We start from the raw sequence: 23,678 nt of genomic DNA, 5'->3' as shown, positions 1-23,678 counted from the left end.
TCTGAGAAATGATAACCTCACATAATATATTTAGGATTTCCTGGAACTGAAATTGTTTTCAGTTATTTGCTTGGACTTCTCTATCTTTGACTTTTTACCTTTTTTAGTGGCCGTTAGTGGTGTCTCTCCAATAGGTTAGGGATTATTAGTAGGCGTAACAGCTTATGCAAAGATACCACTGACCAAGGACAGCCATACTGAAGAGCCACCCATATTTTTTAAATGAAAGAGAAATACGCATAGTAACATAGAAATACACATAGAGTAATGCATATAGTAATTAACGCAATTTTTAAATATTAGCATATAGATAATCAACTTGTACAAACAGTATACACTAGCTAGTACCAATTAGAGTGCTTAGAAATGAACATTTTTAGATTCTCAGCAAAATTGAGGGGAGAGGCACCTGCATGCTCAGTCAGTTAAGTGTCCAACTCTTGATTTCAGCTCAGGTCATGATCCCAGGGTTGTGGGATCGAGCTCCATATCGGGCTCCGTTGTGCTGTTTCTTTTTTATCCTCCCTGACTAGAATGCAAGCTCAGCGAGGTTGGAAATTTTGTCTGAATTTTTTTTTGCCCCTCTATTCCCAGTAGTGAGGGGCACTAGGCACACAATAGATCTCTAATAATATTTGTTGGATAAATGCATAAAGTACATAGTAAATACTCAACAAATGTTAATTATTATAATTTTAAGTGCCCAGAACTAAAGAAGACTGAATCTACATATTGAATAGGCACTCTGTGTTCTAGAGAAAAAAATACAAACCAAAAATATTAGATCCAGAAAATCCGTTCTTTTTTTTTTTTTATTCTTAGTTAATCCCCATACATTACATCATTAGTTTTTGATGTAGTGTTCCATGATTCATTGTTTGCATATAACACCCAGTGCTCCATGCTGTACGTGCCCTCTTTAATACCCATCACCAGGCTAACCCATCCCCCCACCCCCCTCCCCTCTAGAACCCTCTGTTTCTCAGAGTCCATCGTCTCTCATGGTTCATCTCCCCCTCCGATTTCCCCCAACTGCTCTAAAAAACTAATGTCTTTATAATAATAACAGCAATAAAACTTTGGAAATGGCAATTGAATACTGAAGCATGCCTGGATTCTTGGAGACTTTAAGAAATCATACTATCATACCAGCCCTGGACTGCCTTCTTCTAGATTTTTATATAAAGTAGAAAAATATTTTGGTTTAGCCCATTTAACTTTGTATTTGCATTATTTTTAGGTGAAATTAATCCTAAGTGGTAGATTCCCATTTAAAAAAACAGAAGAGAGGGCGCCTGGGTGGCTCAGTCGTTAAGCGTCTGCCTTCGGCTCAGGTCATGATCCCAGGGTCATGGGATCGAGTCCCACATCGGGCTCCCCGCTCCGTGGGGAGCCTGCTTCTCCCTCTCCCACTCCCCCTGCTTGTGTTCCCTCTCTCGCTGTGTCTCTCTCTGTCAAATAAAGGAATAAAATCTTAAAAAAATAAAAAATAAAAATAAATAAATAAATAAAAATAAAAAAACAGAAGAGAATTTACTAATTATTTTTATTACTCCTACAGTGAGGAATAAAATCTCCTCCTTCTGGTCAGATCAATTTATGTTGTGTAATACAACTTGAATACCTATCATTATCTTCACAGGTTAATTTCTTTCCATTTTCTTCCTTCCATGTGGGAAAGGAATAATAGTTATTCTTTATTTAGTAGTAAGAATTTAATAAGATGCAATCATGGAGCAGTCATGACATAGATAAGGTGCCAAGAGTTTGACAATGAGTTCTGGAAAAATTAAAACAGAATCTGTATATGAGTATACTCTGAAATGTAAAACTTTAGGTAGCAATTTTCTGAATTCTTTAACAAGGAAATCCTTCCTAAAATGTATTATTATATAGGAACCCAGTATATAAGCAGAAAACAACTAAGTTCTTTGGTAGGGGAAAGTTTCCTATTTTTCCATCCTACCAGTTGGTTCAACATGGCAGCCTTAATATATTTCTTGGAACTATTAAACAGAGCAAAAATTTAAAACACCATGTAAAAATTATAGTTTTTACTATATGTATCAAAAAAGTTGTTTTTAAATACATGTTTTGATTATATTAGCATGAGCATGAAATCTATTCAGAATTTTAGGTAATTAGCATAACTGTCATTGAGACTATGATACTTGGAGAATATATTGGGGCAGATGAACAAACTGCTAAATGTCTTTAAGTAGTTTGCTAAATCCTAGGTAAATAAAATCATGGCTCTGCATATAAGAAGAACCCATGCATAAATTTCCCTTTTTTCTTCAAAGACTGTGTTCGTTGTTGTAAATGAGAACCCACATACACAATTACCTGTAATTCAAGAAGGCAGCTGCAAATATATGACACCATGGGTGCATTTGTAGAAGAAGAAGGGGGAAAAAAAAAAGCAGATGCAATGATTTTTATTTAGACTCCTTTCAAAGAAGAGATGAGACCCAATAGGAAGAAAAGTCACTAGACAATTAATAAACATTACTTTTCATCTCAAAAAAAAAAAAAGAAAAGAAATGAGAATTTTACATAATCCCTAAAAGTGAGCCTAAAATGGAATCTTTCATGAAGGGATTACTACCAGTCTATAATGGGGAGAATTCTTTTCTGCAAAAGAGTCATTGCTACTTTCAGCAGCTAATAATTGAGAGATCAGCTTCACCTTAGAATGTGGTACCCAAAAGAGACACTTTCTATGCCTAAGGGATCTGCTAGGATCCCTCTCAACATGTTGAGAAGACATGTGAGGTCATCATTAAATTATTTCTTTTTATTTTATTTTATTTATTTATTTATTTATTTATTAATTATTTTTTTAAGATTTTTATTTATTTGACAGAGAGAGTCACAGTGAGAGAGGGAACACAAGCAGGGGGGTGGGAGAGGGAGAAGCAGGCTTCCCGCTGAGCAGGGAGCCCGATGCGGGGCTCGATCCCAGGACCCTGGGATCATGACCTGAGCTGAAGGCAGACGCTTAACAACTGAGCCACCAAGGCGCCCCTAAATTATTTCATTTCTTTATTTACTCACTCATGCACTCATATACTCCATAAGCTTTTAGTGAGCACTTTTAAAATGCTAAGTTCCTAAGTTCAAGGTGCTAGAACTCTGGCAAGAGATTTTCCTTGCTCTTGAGCTTACTTAGTACCTCACAGTTTAATAGCTAATGCTGCCTTATGAATTAATGCAATGTAATGTGAAATCGTTAAAGTACAGGTAGTAATAAAGTACAGTTGGGCACAGATGTGGTTTACCAAAAATGGGGCTATTCATCCTTTGACAGCCATAGATTTTGGACTCTTACCAGAATAATGTCTGCACAAGATCAGATGCAACTGTCAGAGTAATCACTAAAATTCTCCGGCTTCTCCAGATGCTCTCGTTAGTGTATGTAGCTTTGCCACCACATCTTTCGTGTACTCCATCTGTATGCATACAGCTTGATGCGTACACCTCTTCCTCCAGTGTACTGAAGAATACATTTTATTGCCTCATGTCCCCAAATCTCCTATCTAAAAATCACTAAGATCACTTTTCAGCAAAATAGAGCAAACAGAATTTTTTCTGATTAACTGATACAAACTGAAAATATTATCTGCTGGAAGGAGAACTTGGATACATTCTAAGTAATACAGAATATATATAAAGAAGGTAAATGTTTACCTGTGAGGCTAACATCTTGAGTTGCAGGCAGTATTTACTAATGAATTATCCATGCATAATAGGTTAAAGGCAGGATTTGGGGCTGGATAGAAGGCAGCTATTCAGTTCCACACATTTTGTCTCCTATGTTTATGGTCTTTGTTAAAAAGAAATTGTTATTTAATGATATGCCCATATTTTGATTAAAATTTCCCTTTATAAACCGAATACAACTTGACATGAAAAATTTAAGAACAATAAGCAAGTCAGAGAAAAACTTTAATCTGGTAATAAATTTGGTGCTGGCTCTTTTAAAAAAATTTTTAATTGGATATTTTAACAATTTATGAATATTCACCCTCACCATATAAATGGGATTTCTTTTCCTCAGATCTTTCATTAAAAAAATTACTGCATAATATTTTTACCATTTTACAATCTTGATGGCTTGTTAATAAACTGTACTGTTTCAGCCAAATTTATGCAGCCACAGAAATTAGCTCAAATAGATACATATTTTAAGTAAACATTTTAATTGACAAAGTTAAGTTAAATTAATCTATAAACTGGACTATTCACTTGATAGCAGTTGTTTCACTATTTTTAAATAATTTTAAAATTTCAAATAAAATACTTTAAAAGTAAGCAATTAAAATGTAGAATTGTTTTGTAATTCAGATAAATAGAATGTGTGTAATTGTTAAGTAATTAAAATAGCTCCAAACCATAGAAATATATATTGCTCTATTATAAGTCATTATTGTATCTCATATTTGGGTATGATTCTAATATGGGTGGGAAATCTGTAATTTGGATCATAATTTTATTCATTTAATAAGATATTTATTGAGCGCTTTATGTGCTATTCCTTCCTTTGCATGGTGAGGCTACCACAGTGAATAAAACAAAATCACTGCTCTTGTGTAGCTTGCGTACTAGGGGTGAGATGTGAACCACAAATTGCATGAACAAATGGATATGTCAGATAGTGGTTAGTGCTAGGAGGAAGAAACAAAAGCAAGGCCAGGCAACAGAGAGTGACGCTGGTGCATGTGCATGTGGAATCAGGAAAGCCATCTCTGATGAGATTACATCTGACCGGAGACCAGGGCACAAATCATGAGAAATCTCTGGGGAAGATGATTCTGTGCCATGTGAAGAGCAAGTACAGAGCATCAGGCAAGAGGATGTGATTGTTGTATTTAAGGAACAACACAAAGGTCAGTGTAGATGCAGGGGAATAAAGGAAGGAGGGAAGGGCAGAACATGAGGCTAGAAATGTGTTCTGGAACAAGACCAGGTAGGGTCATGGGGACTGTAGTGAGAACTTGGAGTTTATGCTAAGTAGAAAGACCTTGGATGATTGTGAGAAGTGACATGATGTAATTTGCATGTATCTTGAAAGGTAATCCATATCAGGACATGATGGCTTTATGGAAACTGGATAGTAGAGAGTAAGAATGGGACAGATTATGGGGTCATGAGACCATTGCAATAGCTCAGTGGAGAGGTGGTGAGAAGTGGTCAGATTCTGGATATACTTTTAAGGTCCAGCCTTCAATTTAAAGTAGATAAAAACTTTTGAATATTCAGCATAAAGAGAGACTCAAAGGCCATGAGATTATTGTTAATCTGTGTTTCTAAACTCTAACTCATCCAGTGCCCACGTATTCATAATGCTCCTTTACTGTCCTATAATGAAATGCATCAACAATGGAAGCTACTTTTGCATATCCCTAATAGAAACCAATATAATGCTCTAATTATTATACAAAGAAATAAAGGAAAGTCATTTATAAGAAAATAATATATATTCCAACATATAAATGCTCAAGTACAAGTACAATATTTGTCAAAGCTTGCTCCTATATGTAGAATAATGTGAAAGCTGTAAATGAAGACTTATGCTGGAGTTTTGTATTGGCAGTTCAAATACTCTAAGTGCATAGATGGTATTGCCGTCAGTAAAAGTAATTTTCTGAAATAGTGAGAAACTCTTGGTAAAGATCCAAACAAAACAAACATCAATATATCCTTGATTGACAAGACTTTTATTCTTGAAAAATTCAGTGAATGTGTTGAATTGGTACAAAAAATATTTTGTGTTCATATATAGAGAAACTCAGATAAGCCTAAGTATACCCTATATGAATATCCTGTAGGGATGTTCAGGAGATTTGCAGGATATTGAATATTTTATTACTTATTTTGCATGACTGTCCGCATATTACAGGGTGTCCAGCATCTTGCAGTGTCAGCATACATCCTACTTACTGTGACAACTAAAAGTACCATCCCTACCCCCAAATTTTCCAAATGCCCTAGAGTGGAACAATAGAACCCTATTCAAAAATATTTGCATGACTAGAGGGAAAAGGTCTAGGGGGCTGAGCTCTGGAGTATTATAGACGTTGAGAGAAGAGGCAGAGCCAGCAAGGGAGCCTGAGAGGGAGTGGTAAGAATGTACAGATACAAGTGAGACTGAGGTTCTAGAGGTTGACTTAACATCTTTCAAAGAGGGAATAGTCATTCAGGTAAAATGATGCCGGTTGGCTATATTAAGGACAGTGCACTGACTAACTTTAAATCTGTAAATGTTACCAAGGTTATTTTACTTTAGAGCACAGTTTTCCCCTTCCTGTAGTGGTGCTTTAATAGGACTACTCTTTTGCTTCCATCATTGATTAGTAAAAGAAGAGTTTGCGTTTTGAGTGCTACAGTTTTGCATGAGGAGATTGCAGCAGTGGTTCTTTGAATCACCTTTTGGGGAGGATTTTTTTTTTTTTATTGTTGTTTACCATCACTTTCAACCTTTTTTAAAAACCCAAACTACTTTTAGGGCACCTGGGTGGCTCAGTTGGTTAAGTGTCTGACTCTTAATCTCAGTTCAGGGCTTGATCTCAGGGTCATGAGTTCAAGCCCCATGTTGGACCCCATGCTGGGCATGAAGCATACTTAAAAACAAAAAACAAAAAACAAAAACAAAACTACTTTCTGGGGCACCTGGATGGCTCAGTCGGTTATTCGACTGCCTTCGGCTCAGGTCATGATCCCGGGGTTCTGGGATTGGGTCCCACATCGGGCTCTCTGCTCGGCGGGGAGTCTGTTTCTCCCTCTCCCTCTGCCTGCTGCTCTGCCTACTTGTGTTCTCTCTCTCTCTCTCTCTCTGTCAAATAAATAAATAAATAAATAAAATCTTAAAAAAAAAACCCACAAAAAAACCCAAAAAGAAAACAAAACTACTTTCAAAATTGGAAAAACCCAATTTAATTTTATGTATTGTGCTTCCTTATGACCTTAATTACTTTTTGAATTTTGAAATAAAGTATAATTTGTGTGTCATGAACAGAATACTGGAGGTACTGATTTCTCACACTTTATATTAAGAATTTATTTCCATTATTGATTCCATATGTATACTTTCAGACAATTGCAAAATAAGAACACTTAAAAGTTTTCTAAGATGGGCGCCTGGGTGGCTCAGTTGGTTAGGTGACTGCCTTCGGCTCAGGTCATGATCCTGGAGTCCTGGGATCGAGTCCCACGTCGGGCTCCCTGCTCAGCGGGGAGTCTGCTTCTCCCTCTGACCCTCCCCCCCCATGCTCTCTCTATCTCTTTCTCTCTCTCAAATAAATAAATGAAAAATCTTTGAAAAAAAATGTTTTCTAAGATTTTGTAGAGTGACTCACTTAATTTTATGATGCTGGATTTGAAATATGTATATTATAATTGGTTGTTTAAATTTAAAAGAACAATATTGTGTGTTTTTTTACTTTAAAATATGGTGTTCATTTAATTTTCAATCAAGAATTATCACTTTAAAACACATTTTTACCACCTTTATAGTAATTAGACATTTCAAATGGATTACAACAAATTAATAATTACATTAAAATGATTACTTTGAAAAATTATTTACTGGAATAATAACAGGATTTTTCAATCAGCGTTTCAAATGACATGCAGTGATGTTTGGTTGTTTGATAACTTTTGTCTTTTTAATTATAGGTCTCTGTGGAAGAACTAGAACACAGTATTAGTGTAAAAATAGCTAAAGAAGCTGTAATGAATATAAATAAACCCGAAAGCCTTTTTAAGCCTACAAATGGATTTCTAGAGACGAAAGTATATTTTGCAGGATTACCTCGGAAAATGGAGAATGCCCTCATTAGACCGGTAATGATACAAGTTTCTATCATTCATCATGGATGAATTCCTCTTGTCCGTAATAGATTTGAAGATGTGTTTTTCTGAGAGTCAAAGAAGTTATTTTGTTGAACATACCGTGACAACTTGAAATGAACAAGGAAAAATAACACAGCGATCCTTGAAATTATATTAAGGAAATAAGAAAATAAATGTAGTGTTTTTGAGCCCATTTAAATCCCCAGCGTTACTCATGGGGAAGTAGATTTTTTTTCAATTCTCAAGCATCAATTCAGTGTTAACATGATAACTGTCCATATTCAGCAATTACAAATATAAATACATGTATTGGAGTCCAAAAATACAACATTTTGTAGAAGCCAGTCAAAGAATTTTCTTAGGTCTATTTTAGGACTTAAATTTGGGAGATAAAATAGCATATAAAGGTGGAACTTTTTAAAAAAATCTTTGCGGGGAGTATAACTTCAGCCTATCATAAATTGAAGTTACATATAATAGATGATTTTCTGAATATGATGTTTGTCTAATAACTGTAGAATAGGTCTCATGAAGGAGACTAATCACTGTCCTTGAAGAGTTTTAAAAATTTCATTTGAAGTCATGGGCCTGTCAATTATACTCGCTGATTTAACTTAAATATTTACTATTTTATATCCATCTTTTACTCATGGCAATTCACAGTTACCTTAACTTTTGAAAGATTTCTGCAGTATGATATAAAACCTGAATTAGTTAACCCATGTCAGAGTGAATGCATCTGTTCCTTTGAAATTGATAAATCAAGACATTTTAAAAGTAAAATAAATTTTTCAAAAGCTATTTATGAAATGGCTACTATGGGTCTTGAGTCTGGCTGGATGCTTTGATGGAGACTAAAGAGTGCAAACACTTTTGTTCCTGAAGAGGTTCAGTGTCTGATGGCAAAACAAACCTATATATAAATGCAGTTAAAGAAAGCATCTTACAGCCCAGGGCCATGGCTAGAAGCATATATGGAAGTTGAGAGCAGAAAAGTTATTTCTGGAGGATAGAGGAGAGGCAGGTAGGGCTTGAGGGGCTAAAAATCATTAGGATCCCAGTGGAGGTCTGTGATGGCATAAACTCACTATAACTGAAAAAGACTGCCCATCTGAAGGACACCTTAAAAAATTAGATAATATTCAAAATATTTAAATAATTTTAACATATCAACAAAGAGAGGGTTTTCCCTCTAAATGAAAACTGCATCTGTAATCAATTAAGCCTTGTATGAGTCTCTTTTAAGATGTATTCCTTGACCTATATTTTAATTTGTTAGATAACCCCTCGTCTAGATGGATGTATACGAGGCTGGAATTTGATGGATCAAGGAGCTTCAGGAATAAATGAAATTATTCAAGAAAAACAAAGTAAGCATTGTTTTGTCACTGTGGAGAAGGGTTCCTACTATCCTGGTTCTGGTGTTGCTCAATTTAGCATAGATTATGGTAAGTGATTTCTCATTTTACTTCTCTTTTCTCATTAATGACTACATTTATTCATTGACAAACAGCAAAAATTCCTTCAGTAAACATTATTGAATACTTAACTATATGCCAGGCATTGTGTTAGGTTTATTCATATAGCTATATATTTTTAATTAAATTTTTGCAGTATATTGGGGGAAAGGTAGTAGAATATGCTTATGTTACTATTTAAAGATTACTTAAAAAAAGATTTTTGGCACATAACTTGATTAATTGCAAGTGAATTCAATTAACCTATTTTAAGGTTCACCAATTTCTCAGTTGTGTTGAGTCTACTGATTAAATGCTTCAAAAGGATTCATCTTCATTTCTAAAATTTCAGTTGATTGTTTCTTAAAATGTCTAACCCTTTGTTGAAATTTCCCATCTGTTCATATATGTTGTCTACATTTCTATCTGAGCCTTCAACTTATTAATCATAATTATTTTAAATTCCCTGTCTGATAGGTCCAATGTCATGCTGATTGCTTTGTCTCTTGACCATGTGTTATTTTTCCTTGTTTCCTTCGGTATTGCATGATTTTTGGTTTAAAAAGTAAGCATCTTATGTAGAACAGTAGAGGCAGGTAAATAATACATATGTCTGGAGATGAGCTTATTTCTGCTTTTGCTAGGCCTTTTGTAAAGGGGTTGAATCAGTCTAGTCAAGAGTTGAACTGCTTAAGCTTTCTTGTTTCCATTGAATACTCTTCAAATTCCTTTATTGTTACCTTGTGCTTATGGTAGTGATTGGTTTGCCAGAGGATTTTTCTTAATAGCTGATCTATCCTTAGCTTTAGGTATTCTGTTTATGATATGCCTCAAGAAAGTGTTTCTCCATGGTCTTGCTTCACCCCAAAAGAATGCTCTTGTTACTTGACATTTGCTAGCATGGTGGCAGGGTGTGGGGAACATTCTCTAATGTTCTGATACAGATTCAATTTTGGGCAAGTATTGTATCCCTGGGTCTCAGGGGTGTGAACTTTTCATTGTCCCCCTCCCAACCACCTGTGAGGGAGATATCTAATGGTCAGGACTCCAGATTTTTTCTGCTCCTTCTCCATGGTAAATGGTTTTTGGTTGGTTGTATTGTTTTTTCCAGTTTCCTTTCCCTAACCTGTAGATGCAATGGGTCTTCGCATGTGTTCTAATGGCCACAATGTTTGTTACCTTTTCCCCAGTGCTGTAAGGCTTTTGTTGCATAGAGAAGACAGAGAAGGAATGGACTTTGTGCTTTTCCTGCAGGTTGCTGCTCCTCTTCTCCAGGCTTGCAGGAGGAGGGAAGCTAAATAATTGGTCTTTGGTTGTTGTTGTTGTAAGGGTAGGAGCAGTGCTCTTTCCAGTTTCCTATAGTCTAAGCAGAACAGGAACTCCTGCCAGACTGACCCAGGTTTTTGCCTTTACAAATAGTATTTCCATAATACCCTTGGACATACATCTTTATACCTTTATATGATTAATTCTGTAGGAGAGAATCTTAGATTATGTCCACCAAAGTTTATGCAGATGTATAATTCCTACTGCTCAGTTAGATTCTCTTCCAAAGATGTTTTATCAATTTATACTTATTTTTTTTTTAAGATTTAATTTATTTATTTGACACACACAGAGGGAAAGAGATCACAAGCGGGGTGGGGGGGTGAGGGGGCAGAGGAAGAGGGAGAAGCAGGCTCCCGGACGAGCAGGGATCCTGATGCAGGGCTTGATCCCAGGACTCTGGGATCATGACCTGAGCCGAAGGCAGCCGCTTAACCGACTGAGCCACCCAGGTGCTCCTCAATTTATACTTCTACCAACAAAATAAGAAAGTGTATGCTTGAGATTTGTTTCCAATCTGAGAGTTGAAAAACTAAATCTTGTAGTTTTAAATATTATTATCCCAATTTCTACTGTTAAATATCTCTCCATGTGTTTATTAGCTATTTTTATATCTTAATTATCTTATTAGGTTCTTTGTCTTTTTCTGTTTAGGAATTCATTATTTGAGCTACTAATACTTTGTATTATAAATTTAGTGTTAATCTGATATCTCTGCTTTAATGAAAAATTGTATTTTAAATGTGTTTATTTGCAGTCTAAAAAAGTATTACTACAGTTTTAAGGAAGAATCTTACACTAGTACTTTTTATGTTCTTAACATAAAGTAATGCAATGTCTTTAACTTTAGTTCTGTTCTGTATATGAAAGATTTAAAAAAAATTTTTTTTAATTGGGGCTGATGACTGAATATAAGAAAAAACTAGGCCCACAATAATTTGCTCAAAGGAAAAACTCTCTGAAAAGAAAATGAAAGTAAGAGTTCTATTGTATCTGAAAAAAAATTACTTTCATAAGCAATTAGTTACTTCATGGATAACTTGAAAGTGACCTATTTTTAAATTAATATTTAATGTTACATTATAATTTTTGTACGCTTGCATGTTTTAGTTTGAGTTCATTAATACCTTATAGTAAATTTACTTATTTCAAAATGATTATATTGTATATAAATACACATGTATATAAATGAGTGTATTGTAAATAGGGACTTTTGGGTGGCTCAGTTGGTTAAGCGTCTGCCTTTGGCTCACGTCATGATCCCAGAGTCCTGGGATCGAGTCCCTCATCAGGCTACTTGCTCAGCAGGGAGCCTGCTTCTCCCTCTACCTGCCGTTCCCCCTGCTTATGCACACACTCTCTCTGACAAATAAATAAATAAAATCTTAAAAAAAAGATGATAAATGAACAATGCAATAGCATTTGATGTGGCTAAATGGAAGACCATCTTGTCAAGGGGAAAATATTTTCTCCACTCACATTCACCTTTTCAAAACCTATAAGTGGTATTTGAGGTATTATTTTATATTACTTCATATTAAATAAGGAAAACTTCACTCAAAATGTGAATTAATATTTTTTTAAAGATTTTATTTATTTATTTGAGAGAGAGAGAGAGAGAGAGAGAGAGCATGAACGGGGGAGGGGCAGAGAAAGAGGGAGAGTGACAAGCAGACTCCCTGCTGAGCGGGGAGCCTGATGCAGGGCTCGATTCCAGGACCCTAAGATCATGACCTGAGCCGAAGTCGGATGCTTAATCGACTGAGCCACCCAGATGCCTCAGTACTTTTAGGAATTAAACTATTTTGGAACATATCAATTCAACTATTTGTTGAGTGACTACTGTGGAAAACAAAGTGGTCATAGAGACATGTAGGGCTTGCACTCTAGTGGGATAGACAATTAACCTAGTAATGAAGAAAATGAGTGTTAACTATTATGACAAGAGAATCGCAGAAGAAGAGTTCCTGTTAGAATTTTAGAGTTAACTGTTGATTTCAGAATATTTCTCTACTATCAAACTCCCCAAACTCCCCTATTTGTATAAATCATATTTTTCTTTCCCACTGCTTTGAACTGAGCCCTTTATGGATGAGGAATGGTAGGGTGGTGATGGCAGCCATATCCAAATATTCCCTCAGAAACATTACAATAAATTTGTTGAATTTCCTTCTAAATGTGTACTTTAAAATATGACCACTCTGAGATTGGACCAATGGTGAATATGGAGGCAGAAAGAATACCTGTAAAAGAGCAAACAGGAGAAATTCATAATCTTCTGAAACACCACATCTCGAATTTTATTCTAGGAAGACCAGAGGGCTGGGGCTCCATTTTTGTGTGTCTTGCCTGCACTTAAAAAAATGGTTCTTGTTTTTTGTTTTTTTGCCTTGGTTTTATAGGTCACTGAGGAAGGAGAATGAAAACCTTTAGTATTCCACAAAAATGGCTCTGAGTATTAGTAAGATTGTAATAATTCCTTCTGGCATACTTTAGGAGTACACTGATCCTACTTCTGTTTTATTGTTTAAACAGGTAATATATCCAATGCTGAGGACTGGCAAGTAAATGTGTCCTTGAACATTCGCCCATCCACGGGCACTGGTGTTATGTTCGCCTTGGTTTCTGGTAATACTGTGCCCTTTGCCTTGTCCTTGGTAGACTCTGCCTCTGAAAAGCTTCAGGTAATTTCACTAAACTTTTGTGATTCTTGTTTTGTTTTGTTTTTTATCTGTAAAATGGATATATTAGCAGTATTTACCTCGAAGTGTTATTTTGGTGATTAAATGAGATAACATGTATTTAGCACAGTCTCCAGCACATCAATAAGGACTCAAAAAATGTCCATTATTATTACTTTTTTGCTGGCTTATTTCTAAGGTCTGATCCAGGAAGTAGAGAGGAGAAAAGCCTGTTACTGTGCATCCACAGCCAAGATCAGACTCACACACAGGTTGCCTGGACCCTTCCCAGAGTACATAGAGATCCACCTTTATTTAAATCCTCGAAATATTATGGGAGTCATAGTCTGTACTAACAAAATAAAAGTGAGTCTGATTAAAATTCAGTCTTAGATATTCTGTGCCTAATTATAATGTTTTGTGCTCTCTGGCACTCTTAATCTTTTCTCCCACGAGTAAATTAGGAAGGACTGGAGAAAACTAAAACCAGTCCACCTGGCTTCTTGCTGGCAACTCTCATTTGAAATTAGGAGGACGAACAGGAAAAAACTCTTGGATAAAAGGAAACATGAGCGTTATCAGAAGATCTGTATTATTCAGCCTTCCACCAGAGGCTAATAGTTCTGACCATGTGTTATCCACAGTGGATTCCAACAAGTTAGAGCAAGAAGCTTGTGTCTGAGCCAAGGTTGGCTTGGATGTTCTCTGTAGCTTTTAGAAAGAAGCATGTCATTGAATAATGTCTGTAGCAATAAAAAGGTATGTTGTTTTCAGCTCAACGATGATTGCAGGGAGTTTCTAGTGGTTAAGCATAATCCACCTAAGGAGATCCTGCTGAGTTTTTATCTCTAGTCTACCACAGGAGCTTGCTACATTTAGATTCCAGCTTTTTGTTTACTTTTTTTAAAAAACAAAATGGAAATCCTATCTTCAGCACTATATCCCTGCAGTAGAGGAGATTAATGCATGCCACGTCTTTGATATTTATTTTATCTTTTGTGTTTGACTTCATGGCTCCTTTTTTTTTTCCTCCATGTCAGATTGCCATCTCAATATCTGTGTACAGTATTTCATAACATAATTCCACATACTATTGATCATTCTGGAACAGTTTGTCTGCTGACCATTTTAAGATTATTAGTGAGTTCAAGGATATGGATATGTAATAGTAACAGATTTCCTCAAATAACCCGTATTTGCGAAGTATAGACTTGGATTCCTAAGTAGGTACTTCAGACTATCTTTCTACCATCTCATAACAGCCATGTTCCTAGTTTTGATGTTCTTTTCTTTTTTTTCTTAAGATTTCATTTATTTATTTGAGAGAGAGAGCAAGAATAAGCAGGGGGGCGGTTGGACCAGGGAGCCTGACATGGGGCTCGATCCCAGGTCCCTGAGATCATGACCTGAGCTGAGGGCAGACGCTTAAGCTACTGAGCTGCCCAGGCGCCCCTTGACTTTATTTTCTTTTTACATTTCCTGTATACATATATAAGGTATATGCATAGATCCCTGTCAAGAGGTTAAGTAATTCTGTGTCTCAGCAGTTTGAAAAGTTCAGCAAAATGAATACATTTTCTCTTTTGAATATCTTCTGGCAAATACTCCGTAACTTACTGCTGGTGATCCCTGACTTTCCCCTCTCAGGACTTTTTCACTTATTTTGCCCCAGGTCTTAATAAGATTGCTTATGTGGCACACACAGACCTTTCAGTCTTGCTGGCATGTACTTACTCAAGCACTTGAAATTTTCCAAGCCTTTTCCCCAACAAAGAGTGATTCAACTCCTTCATTTTTCACATGTAAGTTTTGAAGTTAGGAAGGCTCACAAACAGAAAAATAGTGCTTAACACACGACTTTAGGTTCCCATCTTTGGTAAAACAAGTTGGTGTATTGAATTTTCAGAAGCCACTAACCATTTATATCTTAGCTGAGCCTGAAATTTGTAAAACTAATGTATTTTTAAAAATTGTGATGTGACTCAAAAGTCACTCTTAAGTGGCATTACCATCAATACTTGCTTATATTGAATCTTTGCTCTGTTTTTCAGGATATCCTCGTATCTGTTGAAAATATGATAATGTTTCAGATAGAGGCCATAAGTCTGTGTTCCAGTCAACAATTCCATCTGGAATTAAGAGTCAACAGAAACAATCTGGAGCTGTTCACTCCACTTAAAAAAGACATCATCTCCTCTGAAAACCTTCAAGGACAGTTGGCCATTTTGGACAAAGCAATGAAAGGGACAGTAACTACTTACCTGGGTGGCCTTCCAGGTATCTTCTTACCTTTTTTTTGTTTTGTTTTCAGAATTATATTTAAAAAGTTTTAAAAAGTTATATTTTTAATCAAATTGATAGTATTTTAAATATGTAATCTTAGCAAAAGGACTTAGAAGGGAAGACAAAATTCCAGTATCCATTTTTCTTTTCCTGGGGACTTATATTGACATTTTATGGGTATATTTTGTTTATTTATTTTTTAATGGTGAACTAAAACTAACCCAAGTTTTGTTGCATTTGACTATCCTAGTTAGAAAGTATTTATTATTTCAGTTCATTCTCACAGTAGTCTTATGAGTTCAATCTTTATTCTTTAATTCATCCATCATTTACCTTTTATTTATTAAGAACCTACACCCCAGGTGGTAGGGCTATATTAATAAACAGATACGATTCCTGCTGCTAAGCCTTTTACAATCTAGTACAGAGGCAGACATCAAATAACCAATTAAGAAAATATCAGAATAATTAAATTGTGATAACTTCTACGAAGGAAAAGTATGAATTGCTTTCAGAGCCTAAAAATGGGGACTTGGCCTGGTTGTGCCAGCCAAGAATGAGCTCTCTGAAGAAAAGGCTAAGATATAAATATGATAAATGGACGTGTTAAATTTAACCAAGTGATAGGGCGGGAATTGGAATTAATATGCAAGTAAAAATGGTCTATGTGTGGGCAAAACGGGGGGTGGATACACTTGAGGAATATATAGACGATGAGTGTGGTGAAAACACATTGAGCAAGGGAGATACAGGATGAGGAAGCTGAGAACTGGGTGTGTGTCGGGGGGTGGTTTGTAGACCTGGTTCGGGGTCCTGAGTCTTATTACAAGAGCCATGGGAGTCTTTAAAAAAATTTAGACAGGGAAATTGTATATCAATATTATCATTTTAAAAACCCACCCCACGTGATGGATGGAGATGGACAGGGGGGAGGCAAAAGTGGGATGAGAGGAGCCGGGGACTGCTGAAGTGGTCCAGATGGAGAAGCAGTAACAGTAACAGAAGCAACAACTATACTGCCATCAATCAGTGCATAATAAATAGTCTGGCATCGTTGAAAGTGCTTAGGAGGGATCAACTTATTTAACTTTCAAAACAGACCTGTGAGTCAGGTGCTATTATTATCCCTATGTTACAGATGAAGAAGCTGCTGGACTAGGATGATGGCAGTGAAGATGGGGCACAGTGATTAGATGGGAGATGCATGTGAAAAACAACATTAGTAGGATTTAATGATTGAAAGGCAGGTATAAGGATCTCTTTCTTAGGTATCCGCCATGAGGAGTTGTGTGGGTGGAGAGTCCGTTTACCATAAGATGGAGAAAACTGGAGGCAAAGCACATTCATCTCTGACTTAATATTGGAAAATATGAAATTGGCATCAACATTTTACTTTAAATGGCAAAAAATAATTGAGGCAGAAAGTTTTTGAGAAATATTTTCAAATACCATGTGCAGGTTATTCTCAGGGAAAATTCTGAGTTTGATGTCTGGACTTCTAGTAACCTTCATTTTCTTACTTTTAACTGCTCAGGGCCTTCATTTTTCATATATGGAAATTTTATGTGGGTTTTTGTGGGATAGAAGTAAGGATGCTCTAAAAGTTATGGATAGATAGATAAATAGATAAGTTAGCATGGTTAATAGAAAGTTAAGTTACTGTGGTTAATTATTAAGAAGTATAATTTTAGTTCAAATGAATGAATTCTATATTGAAATCCACTTACTACCTTATTGCAAATTAGTTGAATGCCATTTTAGTAAATCAGACAAACAATGAAAGAGTTGAAAAGAAGTAAAGCTATTAAATTTTAATGGTTCCAGGACTTTGGCATCAGCACTGAAGATTGACTTCAGGCAAGATGTGTTTAGAGAGTGAGGAAAATTGAGGAGAACTGGCAATTGAGATATTAGGAGTGTAAACAGTGGGATAGGTAAATTACCAGTTGATATGCAAAATAGGCATATTCAATTGCATGCTATGAATTAGAAATCAGGGGAAATTGATATTTCTGAGGATTTTTATAATAGTGGCATAATCTTGATGCTCAGCCAGACTTGAAAGGGTTTCATAAAGAATGCTGTGAGCCCCTAGAAAAGTATGGACTTTATTCACTGCGTTGGCAAATTAAAGGTGGAAAATTTGACCTGTATGTTTTTTGTATAAGGTACTAAGAAAGAAGAATAAAGGCTGAAAAATGTCCATTGGGAACTAAATTCATGGGGAGGAGATGCCAAAAAAAGAAGCAAGTAGAGAGATAGATGTTATTAAAATGAACCATTGTTCTTAGGAATTCAAGGGTGTTACTAAAGTATTAAGTCTGATGAGGAGAGTGAAAGTGTCGAAAGGCCCAAAGGCCCTATTCACTGAAGCATTATTAAAATTATTTTTTGAACACTAAACAGTACATAAAGTGAATTTCCTATCATGACCTGACATTGTATGCTCAGCAAGAAGCTATTTTTAGGAAAATATAGAAATCTGCTTTTATTCCAGCAGTAATAAAAGAGATACATTTATCACAGCATTTTAAAAAGATTTCCATGTAGCTATAGTTTGGAGTTGAAAAAATGATTTAACAGTGCTTAAACTGTTGCTCAGACTTAAGAAGAAAATAATAAAATAGAACATCACAGGTAAGAATATGCTCTTTTTTATTCTTTTTAAAGTGTTTATCTATCTTAGGTTTTAATGAGACTGTGTTTATGAAATCAGAGGAACTGATGATATGCTGAATCCAGTGTCAAGCACAATACCTTATATACATAGAAGTCACTTAATATAAATTTATTGAATAATTACATTATTAATTTTTCCTTTATGATTAGAATTTGGTTGGAAATGGGAAGTTTGAATAGTTCCTCTAATTGTAAGCAAATAAGATGCCAAAAGTCTTGGGTTAATATTTTAATATTCTGTTTTTACAGATATTCCATTCAGTGCCACACCAGTGAATGCCTTTTATAATGGCTGTATGGAAGTGAACATTAATGGTGTTCGGTTGGATCTGGATGAAGCCGTTTCTAAGCATAATGATATCAGAGCTCACTCGTGTCCATCAGTTTCAAAAAGCACAGAGAATTCTTAAGGCTTCTTTCCTGTACTGATAATACATTTTTCCTGTATGTAATTATGTTTCAATAATAGCTGAAGGGTTTTTCCCTGCAATGTACAGGCCTTGATTTTTTATGGTACTTTGGCTTTCCTGGAATTTTAAAAAAGGTCCTTTTTCAAGAAGAACAAGATCCTCTTGTGGTACAAATCACATTTAAAAATTCTTACCTCTATTGCTGCCTAGAAATTAAATAATGAAATATATAAACATTTCTAATTTGAATTTTTTGCTACAAATGACATTACTTCATTAAAAGTAAAATTTAATTTTTTTAAAGATTTTATTTATTTATTTTTGAGAAAGAGAGAGAAAGAGAGAGAGAACAAGTGGGGGGGAGGGGCAGAGGGAGAAGCAGGCTCCCCTCTGAGCAGGGAGCCTGACACGGGACTCGATCCCAGTACCCTGGGATCATGACCTGAGCCGAAGGCAGATGCTTAACCGACTGAGCCACCCAAGCGCCCAAAGTAAAATTTAATTTTATCACCATGACCTAGTGCTGAAATATCTGTGTTTTTTGGAAGGCAAGGAAGTAAACTCAAACAAGAGTGCATGTGACTAAATACTGTTGATCATAGCAGATACTCTTTATTTTTGTTTTTCCCTAATGAGGGCAGAAGGAGAGACAGCGGCCTATCAAGAATTAATTGAGTGGAAGGCTTTAAAGCTTTACTCCAAAAATAGTTCCTCAGAGGGACTTTAACTTAGCTTCACATTTGAACCAGTAGCTTTCCTGAATTAAAAACAAGTGGGACAAATTTTCATAAGAACACATGAATCTTGCTGGTTAGTAATTGGATTTTATGAGGAAGACATACTAGATTGTGCTGGAATGGGTGTCAAAACCCAGGATGGGTACAGTCCTTAAATTTGGCTGTGGGTCACGCAAGCTTGAGATTAGAAAAGGCAGAACCTAAGATGGAAAGAACGAATGAGAGAATGAATAATGTGGAAGTGCATAGTTTTCCTTGAATCCAACTTTAATTACCAGAGTAAGTTTCCTGATGTGATTGTTGAAGGACAAAAAGAACTCTGAAAGCTAGAAAAGGTATAATGAGAGGATAACCACAGAAGGACATAGTTAATATTGTATCTTTGGAGTAAGGGGGTTAGAGTGCCATGTACTTGTTGGTAATGCATTCCAAGTGGTAGTTTTATCACTCCCAAACCTACCAGTCACATTAGGTATGGATCAGATGTCTCAATTGATGGTTTTAGAAAATAAACTTTTTTTCTACTATAGATATTTTATATCACATGAAACATAATACATTAGAGTATATTGCAAACATTTATGTGAATAATATCTATATTCTGTCAACTTTTTGAACAGAACATAAAATCATATAACATACATGTAAGTCTTCCTGCAGCACAGTGGTTCTTTTGTTGAAAGATATAAAGCTCAAATATTTGATCAGTAACTATGGTTGAGTTATAGACTGGAGCTCAGAAATGGAAGAAAAGCAAAGGTGACATATATTGAGTGTTTGACACCTGCCAGAAATTGTGCTAGCTCATCTTCCTCGATGTAATCTTTCTCCCAATTTACCACCATGTACTGTGGGTGATGAATTTCAGCAAGCAACTATTGACAATTATGTTGGTGTAAAAAAGCAAAGAAGTAGAAAACTGAAAGCCTATGAAAAAGGAAGAAAAGAAAGGAAGGGAAGGAAAAATGAATTTTCTTTGGGGAGGAGTTTTGTGATTTGTGTTTAATTATGCCCAGATACAAAGACAACTACAGGGATCAATTCCACACTTCCCATCAGAAACAGAAAACTTCCAACATGCAGTGATCTTCAAAGAGGCTCCAGAGACCCATTTATAAATTTAATCTCTCTCTGAGATGCATGTAGGTATGGCTTAGAGAGCTGGGTGAGGAGGTGTTTCTTACAAATGAGAATCTGACAATGATCTTACACATGGGCTACTTGCTATAACTGGCTTCAGGCTTTCCCAGAGAATTTATATTTGAAAATCTGATCTTCTGCTGTGGAACAAGAGAAATCCTCTTTCCTGCTAAAGGTTTAAATGGTGGAGTCTAAAATCTCATTCTGTAACTAGTCTCCAGATGGAAAAACCATTTGATACATCTGATCTCTTCAAGTAGATCTTAAGAGAAGAGTGGATTGGGCCAATATTTAAATGACATAGGAAGAATCTAATGTTATTATCTGGAGTTCCCAAATAATAAATAAATATAATAAGTTATTTTATATAAATATAAATAAGTATAATAAATATAAAAAATTTAATTAAACAGAGTCATATTGAACACTGGGGTTGAAGCTGGAGCCTTCAGGGATGAGTGTCTTACTGAGCCAACTCAGCATGTACAAGGCAGCCACACAGGACTAACAGCTGGCTATTCTAGAAGATAGATACAGCCGTAGCCTTCTTTGTACACGTAGCTAGCAGGTTACCAGGCAGGGAGGTCTGGATCAAGAGTCCATGCCCAAATTCGAAACTCTGTACTGCTCCTCTCTTCTTACTGGTCATCCCATCACTCAGTAAATGCTAATTGTTGGAGTGAACAAATTCTGTCCTCAGCTCTACATATAACTTGCTGTGTCTTTGATTCTCAGGTGATAATATCATCGATTTAATGGTTTTGAAGACAAATGTGATATTATTTAATTAAATTAAGGAAATGCTGACAATGACTCTGAAAACTTTTATAATTAGAACTCTGGGCTACATATTGTCCTAGGAAAACAATGGAGAAAATGCTCTAGTCCTGCCATCAAAAAATTCAGTCTAGGAGATAGCAGAGAAATGGGACAAGTAATTCAAATATGAGCCTGAGTTTGGTAAGAGCTGCAACAAAGAAATAAACCGTATGCAGGGGGCTATGGGGAGGAAAAAATGGGTTACAAATGGAAGCTTAGAGAAGTGCTATTTGAATTAGGCCCAATAAAATATATATGAAGTTCCATTTCTCTGCTTCCAAGCCCTCTTTCCCACAATGTTTTCGGATAATCTCTCACACAGAGATCGTATTTCACAATAATTCTTAAAACCTCCCTTATTGCATGAAGTACAGATAATTAATCCTAGCTTTCAAGGGCTTTCCTCATTAAACCAGTAAATCTCAACCTGAGAGCCTTCTTAGATTCATTGACCCCATTGCAGACAACTGAATCAGAAGATTCCCATGGATAACCAGAGTAACAAACCACAGATCCAGCCTCTGGGTTCATCCCTAACCTCATGCACTCCCTCCTGTCTCCTTATGTCTCCCATGTGCATGTGAGTTCACACGTACACATATAGTAGGGCAGACACAACACAAAAAATGAGTGGAAAGTAGAGATAGGAGAAAGGGAGAGAAACAGGTACGAGTGAGTGAGTGTGTGTGAACAAAACCAGAAGGAGAGAAAAGGACGACAAAGAGAAAAGCAAGCAAGAGGAGAAAGATATGAAAGTGGATTCAGTGAAAGATTTGGTAAGATAGAAAATAAAGAAGAAAAGGAAAAAGAAGCAGCAAAGGACACAGAATGATACTGGGTGAAGAGGATAGAGACAGAAAAAAATACAAAAAGAAATACTTTTTTGTAGACACTTAGGTAAGGGTCGGTGACATTCATAGTAACATCTGAGAATTAAAGAAATTAAACAGAGACGGAGATAATTAAGTAGAGATAGAAATTTATAAGAAAAGAAATTTGAAAGGAAAATGTGAAAGAAGAAAATGTTAGGAAAGAAAAAGGGAGAAACAGAAAAGACTAGATGAGCATAGAAAGAGAAAAAAAAAATAGGTAAAGAAAGAATGAACCAAGCATAGACAGACAGAAGGAACAAATATAAATAGAAAGAAAGAGGGAAAGAGTGCCAGGAGAAAAACAAGAAAAAGGTAGACATAGAAATAACAAGAAGAATGTGTCTGGGAAGAGAAAGACGAAACAAAAAGAACATAGTAATAATTAAAAGGGAAAAAGAAAGAAAGAGATCCGGAAATAGTGAGGCAAGAAGAAGGAGAGGAACTCAGCCAGTTTAGCCAAGGTGAGGATGGCAACCATAAGACTGGTGTGGAGATGATGTTCCATGCCCTGGAGGTGGAGCTCTCGGCCACGTAGCTGCTAGGGAGTGTATATGCCAAAATGTCCCCAAAGTCAATCATCAAGGAATCCTCTATAGGAATTCATAAGGATGGTCTTGTAACATTCTGCCAGGAATGGTGGAAGGGCTTGCAACCACTATCACTGCCTTTTCTTGCCTTATTTCTGACCTCTTTGAAATTGAGGGCTTAGCCAGTTTACACCAAAGAGAGTGGTCACCAAGGGAGATTACATCTGGGGAAATGCAGAGGAGAGAAAGGGCTCTCTTCAACATGGTGTGACGTCGACGTTAGAATTAAAACAGTGAGAACTTTCAAGCCTATGGCCATATGAGAATCCAAACATCATACAGGCTATGGCTGGCATACTAATAGTGGGCTAGTTATATAAATGTGCAACTCCTGGGAGTGTAGGAAAGAAAATCCAGTAGTATGCCAAAATGACAAGTTTATGAAAGCTACTGGGTTAGAGAGAGTGTCATATCTATCATAGTCCATGAAGGAAGAAGCTTGCTTGACTGGCCCCCTCCGGTAGAATTGATTGTTGAGGTGATGTAGCATCCTCCTCAGTATGTGTTCTCTACCTCCTCGGAAGAGCTCCCCTACATTCCTGAAATTCCTGTCTTTGTTATATCCCCCCAAATATGTAGAATAATTAGTCTGGAAATTTTAAGTATTGGTTTTTTTTTTTTTCTTTCAGGCACCACATTTTTCCAGAATCTCCCCAAAGCACAAAACTTGCTGTTGAACCTTTCTCTTGAAAGGCTTTGGCAAATGCATATGAAACTAAAAACAGTAGCTTTCAAAGAAATTTTTCTCATGCCAGGCCATTTTGAGCTGAGCCCTCACACTCCTTGGTATCCGTACTTTCCCCTCTGTTTTTTAAAATACTCTAGAAATGCCT

At 36.1% G+C, this 23,678-nt stretch overlaps 1 protein-coding gene across 1 annotated transcript in view; it reads left to right on the top strand.

Annotated features, from left to right (window-relative positions):
- Window positions 1–18,965, top strand: part of PROS1 (protein S) — a 61,807-nt gene extending 42,842 nt beyond the window's left edge. Inside the window, exons 11-15 of the mRNA XM_021687943.1 lie at window positions 7,678–7,845; window positions 9,134–9,302; window positions 13,173–13,321; window positions 15,370–15,595; window positions 18,530–18,965. Coding sequence (XP_021543618.1) covers window positions 7,678–7,845; window positions 9,134–9,302; window positions 13,173–13,321; window positions 15,370–15,595; window positions 18,530–18,690 — 873 coding nt within the window. The 3' untranslated portion in view covers window positions 18,691–18,965. The remainder of the gene's footprint in view (window positions 1–7,677; window positions 7,846–9,133; window positions 9,303–13,172; window positions 13,322–15,369; window positions 15,596–18,529) is intronic.
- The last annotated feature ends 4,713 nt before the right edge of the window (window positions 18,966–23,678 follow it).

This window comes from Neomonachus schauinslandi, chromosome 1 (assembly GCF_002201575.2).
Source record: "Neomonachus schauinslandi chromosome 1, ASM220157v2, whole genome shotgun sequence".
Lineage (NCBI taxonomy): Eukaryota > Metazoa > Chordata > Mammalia > Carnivora > Phocidae > Neomonachus > Neomonachus schauinslandi.
This window is presented reverse-complemented; position numbering and strand designations above follow the sequence as displayed.